At 35.5% G+C, this 11,893-nt stretch overlaps 1 protein-coding gene across 1 annotated transcript; it reads left to right on the forward strand.

Annotated features, from left to right (window-relative positions):
- The first annotated feature begins 4,846 nt into the window (after positions 1-4,846).
- Positions 4,847-6,518, forward strand: LOC126606805 (zinc finger protein WIP6-like). Its single transcript, XM_050274192.1, has 2 exons — positions 4,847-5,357; positions 5,867-6,518. The coding sequence occupies exons 1-2, from the start codon at positions 4,941-4,943 to the stop codon at positions 6,323-6,325; spliced, it is 876 nt and encodes a 291-aa protein (XP_050130149.1). The 5' UTR covers positions 4,847-4,940; the 3' UTR covers positions 6,326-6,518.
- The last annotated feature ends 5,375 nt before the right edge of the window (positions 6,519-11,893 follow it).

Consider the following 11,893-nt stretch of genomic DNA (forward strand, 5'->3'; position numbering starts at 1 on the left):
GGATGGAGCTTGGACTGGACTTGAACAGTAGTTACTACTAGAGGGAGGGAGAGAAAGAGGGGAGGGTGGGAGCTCATCACTCAGCTGGGACCTGTGACAAATCAATGGGGGCGGCTATGAAGTCTGATGAGATAGGCACTGTTGGCTTTTCCCAGTTTCCTTTTTCAGACAAGACGAAGGTTTTGGAAATTTTTACTTTGTCTTTCCTGCGTTCCTAGTCTCGCATACACATATTTTGCAAGGCAATGCGATGCGTGACCAACACCTTTGTCTTTTTAACTCCTTAGTATATGTCATTCAACAATCGTTCCTAGGGACTACATCCACTACTATATATAGACATACATCCCATTCAATAGATATACATAAGATTTAATACTACATGGACTAGAGACAATGACGCCTCTAAAATTATTGTTTACATGAGAGAATCTCTCTCCTGAATTAGGATAGACCATTCATGACTTATATATTAATTGGAGGCAAATGTTGTTTTGCCTTATATTTATTTGAATATTTGGTTCATATTAATAGGCAATCGAATGATATATTATGGTGCTAATTCACCATAATAACTATCTTTCTAAACTAAGAAATTGTAAGAGACTTATAACTAAAATGGTTTAGAGCATTTAACTTTGAACCTGAAGTGGTGTATTTAAAACTACGATTCCATTTGTATTATGAAAAGGAAAATGGGTATCTACAAGAATGTACTTGCAATAGCATATTATAGGCTTAATAGGTAGTCAAAATCCATTTTGTACTAATCTTGTTAAATCACAAGGCAAAACGGCAAAGATTAAAAGTGGTACGGGAAGTTTCTGTAATTCGAATCGAACCCACATGCAGGCACTTAACTTTGTCTCAGAGAAGTATCTGATGAACCATCAATTAATCACCAAAACAAAGTTCATGTTCAAAAGTAAGCACCATACATATAATAATAGTGATCTATATATTTAGCTTGGACTCCTACGCCTCTCTCTCTCTCTCTCTCTCTCTCTCTCTCTCTCTCTCTCTCTCTCTCTCTCTCTCTCTCTCTCTCTCTGCTTGCCTAGCCATGCATGCATGCATGTTTTCGAGCACACAAATTTTGTCAATCGATTAGTCATCTCAGGATCATGGATCCAGTGCTAGTGGGTTTCTTAATCCTGATAAGAAATTAAAGGTGGAGCTATAGGGAAACCTAGTACTTTTTTTACCGGTCCTTTTTTGCCAGTCCTTTGCCGTGGGGTTATGTGAACGGGAAGGATCGATCACAGGGCCGGCCCTGAGGGTGTGCCAGGAATGCGACCGCACAGGGTCCCCGATTTTTAGGGACCCTTGAATTTTAATAACCTTTATAATGTACTACATATAAAAAAAGTGTGAACACAGTTCACATTGTTGCCTTAGGGGAATTGTCAAGCACTGGTACTTAAATTTGTGTTTGCAAAGGTTCAACTCCTAGTAGAACCATTTTGGGCCTTTTTTGAACTAAATTAATTTTTTCTTTTCTCTTTAATATTTATAGTTTAATTTCTATCATTATAAAAGAGAACTTTTGATGATAAATCTATGATTAGGAATATCATAATTAATTAAAATCCTTAAAAGTTTGAAGATATAATCTTTAAAACCCCTTTTCATATATGACATCATTTAATCGAATACATGTCGTTCGTTTATTCTTTTGGTTAGCTTTTAAGGATAATCTAATTTTCATCATATTTAAAGACCATTTAGTCATCCATATATAATACAACTTTGCTAACAACACTAAAGTGGAGGTGAGCAGGTGATGCCCATCCCCTATTGATTACCGTTAAATTAATTTGGTTTAATTGATTTAAGACACGAATATCGAATTCTAACTAATCTAACGACAATCAACCGAGTGGGGGTTAAAATCATCCTCAGTTCAGGGAGTGAGAAAAAATGCAATAAAAAAAACTAACAGTTCATTATAAGATTCTACAAATATCATAACCAGTGATTTGTTTACCTAGTTCATTATAAAGAGTATGAGTTGTTCTGATTATGATATATATATAGTCATATGATATATACATAGCCACCACACCATGCTTTTTGTATTTAAAAAGTAAGAAGTTTCGAACCCAAAAACATAAAGAAAGTAGATACATAGCCACCAAACCATGCTTCTTTTTTATTTATTTTCTTTTGCGTTTATATCAATTTATACACAAGAAAAAAGTATAAAATATAATAGAAAATATAGCAACCAAAATTTAGACTTTGTAAGGGCCTCCGTTTGAGGAAAATATAGCAACCAAAATTTTGACCTTGTAAAGGCCTCTGTTTGAGTCTTGCACAGGGTCTCCAAAATCTCAGTATCGGTCCTGATTGATCATGGAGCTTCGGGAAGTAGCACGATGATGGATTTGTTTTTTAGAAAAACTAATGAAAATGGCTTGAAAACTTTGAGTTTTAATGATAATGACAAAATAAAGGGTAAAGTGAATAGTTGTAGGTTTGACTTTTTAGTGTAAAAATTTGATTTTTCATTAAAGTGAACAGTACCATGAGTTTTTCGTTAAAACTCTCTTATTTTTTACTATCCGGGGTGTTTTTATCTTTTTTTCTTGTCAATTTCTTTCATGTCTGAAGATTGATGGGATGGTTTGAATTACTCTCCATCTAAACTTCCTGTCTTGGGAGGTATCCAATCAAACTATGTTACTGCTGCTGCACCAATATTGTTCTGGTTGGCCCCTTCATTGTTTTGTACAAAAAATTGATACGTGTTAGACGAAGTCAACCCTTAGCATTAAAGTGAAACACCTGAGTTCCTAAGTTTTACAGAGATTAGCTAAGTGTTGACTTCGTCTAACAATACGTATATGGTACATTAACATATAAGGTCAGTTCGTAATTACTGTGTTTTTAGTTTTGAATTTTTGTTCTACGAAATAAAAGAAAAGTATATGAGAAAATAGAGTGATGGGAAAGAATAATGGGAGATGATGGGAAAGAAAGAGACAAATGTAGAAACTATATATATGCTGAAATTGAAAATAACTTAAAATTGTTTTTTAGTTTTTTATTTTTATTTTTCATGTCGTACACCATTTTATTCCTCATTCTTTCTACATGTTTTTTAAAAATAAAAATAAAATCCTACAGCACAAAAATAAAACACTACAAACTAAGAACGAAATGCTTATTAAACCCGTGTCCCTCAAATAATTTGGACTGAAAATAAATGGGGTGTTGGCCGTGAACGTAGCTTTTTTTAAAGTAGCTAGCATGTTGGAATGAGAAACAAACTGTTGACACACTGAGTTTGGAGATGCCAAGACAAAAAAATTGTCTCATATATCTTCACTTTCTGTTGAACATTGAGATTTTGCACATATATGTACCACGATGGCACTTGTGCATGGATATTGTCTGAGATTCTAATTGAAAAAAGTATATAAACATAGTAACCAGTAGTACTATAGTTGAATGAAATGTTACTTTTAAGAAGCTGGGTAGGGTGTCAAGTGAGCTCTTTTTACTTTCTTACAGTGCAGGTGACTTGCTCTTAAAGAAAAACAGTACCACCCATGACAGATTTTTCATTTTCCAAATTTTACTTTATGTATATACTTTAAAAAAAATATATATATATATATATATATTGAAAATTAAAATGGTAGTAACCCTTTCCATTTTCCACCAAAATTAATAATATTCGTATTATTTGGCACTATCACTATCACTATCATCATCTCTTTTAATAACAAAAGTTGGGGAGATAAACTCACGCCTTCACAGTCTACAGTTCTCCATGTTTGCATACTGTATGCCAATATATGTGTGCATTTCCATATATTTATCTTTTTAACTCTCTCTACTTTTGGACTGAGAGAGAAAGAGAGAGATTATATAAGGGCAGAAGATGAATAATGCATAAATAAATGGACAGAGAGAGAAAGAGAGAGAGGCAGAAGAAAATTACAGAGCCAAGCTAAGGTATCGGGAATCGACCATTAGGGTTTTGGAGAAAAGTGATGGGGGAAAAAGTATGGAGTGGTAGTGTTTTTGTGTTCTTTGCCACTACCACTGCTCTCCTCCTTTGCCGGTTTTTGTCTCCTCCATTCCCAAACACGCCAAAACCCAAACATCTCATCTCATATTATTTCCTCCCTGCTGCTTTCCAATCCAACCCAGTGCAGTCCACGTGCAACTTGCAAACTCCCCTCTCTCTCTAGCAATTTTTCAATGTACGAGTAACACCGTTGCATAATGCTATAGTTGGACTCAAATTGTAATACTTTGAAAGTTGACATATCAATTACGTCACTCATCCAATAATCCAATAATACGTGGAAAACTACATCACGTCAGTGACAAGTGTTGCAGCTACATACAAAAATTTAACCTTTGTCTCTCTAACTTCCTCTTGCAATGTCACTAATTTGATTAATTTGAAATTGATATTATCCTGAGCCTGAAATAGTGAATTCCATCGTTTAGGTTTAGGAATTTGAAGAGTGCTAGCCTGAAATAGATTTAATATTAAGTATTAAATTTTAATATAATGTGCGACCTAAAAAAGGGAAATTTCAAGAAGGGGAAAAACCCCACCAAATTCTTAACCAATGAAAGCAAGTTTATCGGCTATGAACTTATTTGCCGACAAAATATTTCATCGGCTATAACATTAAGTTGTCGGAAAAAGTCCGCGCCAAAACTTTAGCCTTGGCGCGTGTTTAGCCGAGCAAGCAAAAAATTTGTCAGGTGAAAGTTCTTTTGCCGACAAAATAATTTTGTTGGCTCAAAATTCGTCGGCAGAGCTGGATTTTCTGGCAGTGTATATACATAATAAACATGGTTTCTTTATTTATTGCCTCTCTCTAGCCCCCACTTCCCTTCTCCACCAAAAGCCCAAAATCTCACCCCTCTCTTTCTCTCTCTCATATAAACAAATAAACAAAATCACCACCACCATGCAAACTCCCTTCACTACTACTACTATAGACGAAGATTTTCAGGATGAGGACTCCATTTTTCTATCTCTTGGTCCTCCTGGACAGGATGTCCCCAAACAGTACCACCTCATCTACCACAACCAGTCTTCTTCCTCAACTCAACCTGATCACCATCGAACTTTTTATCATGATTATTCAAACCCTAATCCTGATCCCGAGGACGGCACTATCACAGTGGCTCTTAACATTGAGCCACCGAGTGGTGGAGGCGGTAGACCGAGCTCATCATCCATCAGCAAACCTAACCACAACCACATTGGCGGTCCTGTGGAAGGCCAGTACTGGATTCCCTCCCCTGCACAAATCCTCGTAGGCCCCACCCAGTTCTCTTGCCCTGTCTGCAGCAAAACATTCAACAGATACAACAACATGCAGGTAGTACTCATCATCATCATAATTAATAACACACAAATCTATACCACTACTAGTAGTTCAATACTAACACTGCCTCTTGTATATTTTCAGTATTTTGGTTTCTCTACTGCGATCCTCATGATTTTTTGTGTTCTAATAACACAATTTTGTCAAACACTTGCACAAAAATTTGATTATATCTCCCTTTTTTTTTCAATTTTTGCTTTATTTCCACCCATAATTGTCATCATCAAGCACTCCAAAAATCACGAATTATGAGTGGAATCATATATCTATATTGCCCTGATTTACTGATTTTTTTTTTTAAATCAAACACTTGTGTTACAATTTGTTTATTTCACTTTTTTTTCTTTCCCGAAATTTTGTTGCCGTTTATTTCCGCTCACAAATTGTCATCTTGCATTTCAAAATCACAAAAAAAAAAAAAGTTGAATCATCAATCAAACATTTTCACCCTAATATATGTATTTTGTTTAATTTGTGTTTACCCTCTAATTATTTGTATGTAGATGCATATGTGGGGTCATGGATCACAATACAGGAAGGGACCTGAGTCTTTGAGAGGGACAAAACCAGCATCATCAGTGCTGAGACTTCCATGCTATTGCTGCGCAGAGGGGTGCAAGAACAACATAGAACACCCGAGGTCAAGGCCGCTCAAGGACTTCAGGACACTGCAGACACATTACAAGAGAAAGCACGGGACAAAGCCGTTCGGGTGCCGCAAGTGCGGGAAGCCGTTTGCAGTGAGAGGCGATTGGAGGACTCACGAGAAGAACTGCGGGAAGCTCTGGTTTTGCATTTGTGGGTCGGATTTCAAGCACAAGAGATCGCTCAAAGACCACGTTCGTGCGTTTGGTGATGGACATGCACCTTATGGTGTGGAGCTGTGTACTGAGCCTGAAGAAGAAGATCACGTGGATGACGAGGAGGACGATAACAATGACGATGATTTGGTTATTAATTAGTTAATTAATACACTTACTTGGTGTTTAACTTTTGAATTAGTTAGCTAGCTAGGTAAAATTAAGTAATTAGGGTTTTAGTTAATAGTGAGTGATGGGACTGTGACTGTCTCTAGCTTGTTTGTGAGAGAGTGAGGGAGTGAGAAGATGAAGACAACAAACAATACAGTGAAAAGCCAAGGTTCTATGCATTTAATCTTGGAAGTGCCAGTTCAATCCTTTAATTAACGTACGTACCTTTTCTGATAACTTATTTTAATTATTTTTTGAAAAAATAAAATACTTGTTGAGAGAGAGAGGGAGGGAGAGGGAGAGGGAGAGGGAGAGCGAAGGTGGTCAAGTAAATTCTGTGACTACAGAACACAGAGAGTAGGGCAGTGCAGTGCAGTGGAGTCACAGATTCTACTGTTCATAGCTTTTACATTTGGAGAGACATCTAGTGAAAAAAGAAATGCTAAAAAAAATACGCCAACACTTGGATCGAACGATCAATGAGTCCGTCGATATGTTGTCAGTGAGGGGTAAGTTTTTGGGACCACTGAAAAAATTGCAGTATTTGGGGTTTCACTCAAGGGTTGTCCTTTTTCCTTTTCAGAACAACTACAAACAGATACTACGAAACATTTTCAGACTCCTGTGGTGTGAGCTTTGCCCTTTAACCCTGTCTATCAATTTTCTGCATGCATAAAATGGGACCTTTTCCCTCCTTTCTTACTACTCTCTCATAATTATCACCCTTTTTTCTTTTGTCTTTTCATCCTTTCTTAATTTTTTTCCTATCCTTTTTCGCTTTTATATTTAATATATATATATATATATATATATATATATGCGCGGCTGCCATGCAACTCAAAGCCCGCATATGGATCACGCGACTGTTAATTTAATCAGGTTGTGATCGCTAATTAATTATAATTTGTGTCCGTGTGCAGCTTGTATGCATGGAGAGATTATTCAGTATGACCGTCATATGAGTATGAGGTGGTACTTCATGTGTTTTTATATAAATGGTAAATTATATGTGTTAAAAGATTAATAACTTAAAAATTAAAACTTTTCACCACTTGCATAAAAACACATGGTGTACCACTCGTATTCCCGTCACAATTAAAATTTTCTTGTATGCGTGATGCTAGGGTTACAAAAGTTAAAAACATAAGGACCAGTTGACCATTGGTTCTTGAATTTTCTTCTACATAAATTAAGGGGCTTGGTCTGGATCTTAATTAACATCTTTTGTAATGTATGTTAATAAGATATGAGTTTTAGATCTGAGGCAATTGATACAGTAATTTAAACTTAAAATCTCAGCCAGTTTCTTTCCATGTGTGAGCCAATCGGTTGCTCGTTGCTTTTAATATTGCTTGCACGTAATATTTAATTGAGTAATGTTAGGGAGATTAAATTTGTAGACTAAATTAGCAAACCAAATGAGGTGTCATCAATAGAAAGTAAACACATTTATCAACGATTAAGTAATAATCAAATTACCAACTTTCATATCATTAGGTTACAAAATTTAGTCTACAAATTTAGTCTAGCATTCCTCTATTTAATTCTTCTTAAACCTTTTTATGTCTGTTTTGTGTGTGCAAATATCCGTCTTCGGAAACGCGGCCCCCCATCATATTCATAATACTGCTATTAGCTAAAAGACTCGAACGACTTGTACAGCAGTTCAGGCAATTTTCTAGTGGTTATATATTGCTGTACATGTATTGTTATGTATATAAAATGTAAACTAATACTGGATATTACCTTGCCTGAAAGTTAAAAATAAACTTGTGCTATTCAAAAGATGAGTAGGATTTTTACTCAAGGATCGCCTCTACAAAAGAATTAATTAAAATTAAGGTCGTTCAGTCATTGAAGTCATCCGAGCGAAAATGATAAAAGCATCACAAACAATCTATGTGTTTGCTATAATAGATTAAACGACCTTAGTTTTAATTTATTTTTTTTGCAAAGATGATCTTTACAATGTGATTTATAATTAATATGAGGCGTTTTTTATCGATCATAAGCACAATGCTCTTTAATTTGAACACGATGAGTTTTGAATATGAATTCCTATTTATTTTTTTAGTAGCCAAGCATTGTTCAATAGAAAAAAAAAAGTTTATTTTCCCAGCTGGTTACAGTTGTTTTATGTAATAAACAGCAGGTTCTGGTTCAAAAAGATTTTCTGGGCAAGCAAAAAAAGACTGGTTTGGTTGAGTACTTTGGAGCAAATAATGGGGATTCTGATATGGCCAAGTACAAAAAGTGATAGTGTGTGTATATATATGGGGGTGTGATATCCACACACCCCATTTTATTTCTCATACACCCTTCTAATTTTTGGCCGTCGGATCGGATGAATTGAATAAGATCAACGGATAAAAATTAATAAGAATGTGTGAGAAGTAATTTGGGGTGTGTGGATAGCACACCCCTATATATATATATATATATATATATATATATATATATATATATATATATATATGTGTGTATATTACAGGCTGAGGAACTGAGCTTGCTAGCTTGTGATGTATCAGATGTAATTAGATGCGCATGCAAACATGAATAAGAAGAAGCATAGGAGCGTCCGGATGCTGAGCAATAAGAACCATTTCAGGTTAAAATTTCATTGATTTTTGTTAGTTGAATACTTGAATTATATCTGCCAAGGCGACTGGACATTAAACCCAACGTACTAGATCCATGTGATTTGTACAGACTCTTTGCAAGTCACTGGTCGAATGTACTCAAAGATCAATAGTTTACAAGGTACATGGTCGTCTATATTTTAGAGGTCATGTGCGAATTTAATAAAAAGGTCTTCCTTTATTTAAAAAATAATAATTTTTCAGACAATATATTCATTATTCAAACTTAATTGATTAGCATGTCATTCTTATTAATTGAATAATTTACAGTTGCCATGAAATTATACTTTATGGCTCATCCATGAAAGATTGAAAAAGAGGTATGGAAATACACTTCTGTTTGTAAAAGAAAGTAATAAACAAATTAGTTTTTAATTGCTAAAGAAAAGTGGAAGAAAGTAATATACAAGTTTTTTATTGCTAAAGAAAAGTGAAAAATTAATATATTTAGTATAAGCTCCACTTAATCAATTGTAATATAAATAAAATCATATTATGATGATTTTTTTTTTTTCAGTCAAAATTTTTTTTATTAGAAAATTTATATCCATATGTAATATATAGGAGGATAAAAAATTTTGGGGCCCCTAATTTTGCTTCAACACCTTTTGCACACCCCAACGCCCCTTCTGACAAGGTACCATCGGCGTGTAGTTTCAATGGTCCTAGTAACTAAGGAAAGAGTAATGTTAGGGAGAACAAATTTACCATCATTTGCAGACCACATGAAGTGGCTAGTTGGGTTCCTTTTATTATTTTATTTTATTTTTATATTTTTTCTTTGAAAGCTCAAAATTCACATTCCAAGGCTAAGAAGCGAAAGAGGTACAAGAAAGCCTACCACGGGGCAAGCACCATGATAGACCAACCAAGAAAACGGCAGTGAAAGGGGATACAACCAATAGACACTTCAACCAAGTAAAAGTGTCACCCCAAACACCACCACAACTAAACTAATGAGGACACAGGAGACCATCATTACATGAACTAACGAAGATGGGGGCCTATCGACCCACACTAAATCACACATCTCTGTAAGACCAGCCGACGCAAGAGCATCCGCCGCCATATTGGCTGATCTTGGCACCTTTTTATGATTTAAAGAATAACTCTAACTATCAACCACCACATCATTTGGTCTACAAAAGATGCTCCAAAATTTTGATATCTCTAGCATAACCAATATAGGATTCTGAATCCTTATATAAAACAATGAAAAATGCTACTCTTACCACATTTTGTACCATCGTTTGAAGAGATTGTTAGCATGACTCACATGTGTTTGTAAGCGCAACCTTTATTAGAGATGGTACAAATGATAGTACATATATGTGGCAAGTATAGCATTTGCAATACTTAAAAGTCAAAAATAATAAGTAGGTAGACATTATGGAGTAAATTGTAGCTATAGTCCCTTAATTTTAACTCAATTGGAGCAAGAATCCCTCAACTAAAAATTCATTACCATTGGTCCATCAACTCATCAAAACGTGCAGCTATGGTCCCTCAACTAAAAATTCATTACCATTGGCACCTCAAATTTAATTAAACTGGAGAAATTGTCCTTTAACTTTAACCCAATTGTAGCAATGACCATTCAAACATAACTCGTTTTGACAAAATTTTTTACGTAGTTGATAAAAAGGACCATAATTACACACTTTGATGAGTTCAGGGACCTTAATTTTATAAATGGTTATTCCAACATAACTTATTTTGACAAAATTTTGACGAAATTGATGAAAATGACTATAGCTACACATTTTGATAAGTTGAGGGACCAATAGTAATGAATTTTTAGTTGAGGGATCATTACTCCAATTTAACTAAAGTTGAGGAACTATTGCTACAATTTACTCAGACATTATGTGCACCTTGCTATTCACCTATTTGTGATCACAAATTTTTACTGTAAATAAATATCTCATCCATGGCTCTAATTTCTTAATCATCAATCTTAAGTAATAAACAAATTGATAAGCCCCACTTTTAGTTATTTCCTGTATGGAGCAGTCACATGAGCATGGATTAAGGGTGCGTTTGGTACGCAGACGGAACGGAACGGAACGGGACGGGACGGGACGGAACGAAGGTGTAATTTTTGAAAAAGACATGGGGTGTATTTGTCTTAAAATGGTAAAACATTGCGTTCCACAAACGTGGAACAAACCCGTTCCAGGGGGGGAGGTGGAACGCAAAAACACTCAAAATCTGTCCCGTGGAACAGCCCGTTCCACCCATTTTTGGCGCACCAAACGCGGGACGGAATGCCTCGTCCCGTTCCGTCCCGTCCCGTCCCACGTACCAAACGCACCCTAATAGCACATTGAGCGGAGAAGAGTTGAGACTGACCCACCTTATAAGGACTAAAATATTCCACCATGTGAGAAGCATGTGATTGTCCCATCAAGAAAATGAACACAAAATGCGACTTCTTGAATTGCAACGTTTAGTAAATTCAATAGTTTTTGACCTTTTTGATGAAAAAAAGAGAGGAGGTGGATTGGGCTTAGATTCAGCCCACTGGGTCAACCCAGGACCTGATCCTTAGCCTTACTTGGCCCAGTTATTTGAGGATTTGTGGATGATCAATTTGTTCAACTCTTTGTTCCCAAATCCCTTGATGATTCTCGTCACTTATTTTGCGAGTCTACAAAAAATTGTAAAATTTTCCGTTCGAATTTTAGCAATCAAAGATAATTAAAGGACATAAATAAGGGTGTCATTGGCCGGTATTACGATCTGATGATTTTTTTTTACTTAGAAGTGAGAGGTCTTAGATTCTAATCTCGTTGATGGCGCATTTGATACCAAATTAAGTTGTTAATTATGTGGCTTAGCTGAACTCCCCTTTCATCTTTTTTCACTTAGAAATGAGAGGTCTTAGTTTCGAATCTCGTTGATGGCGCATTTGATACCA

Source organism: Malus sylvestris, chromosome 16 (genome assembly GCF_916048215.2).
Source record: "Malus sylvestris chromosome 16, drMalSylv7.2, whole genome shotgun sequence".
Classification (NCBI taxonomy): Eukaryota; Viridiplantae; Streptophyta; class Magnoliopsida; order Rosales; family Rosaceae; genus Malus; species Malus sylvestris.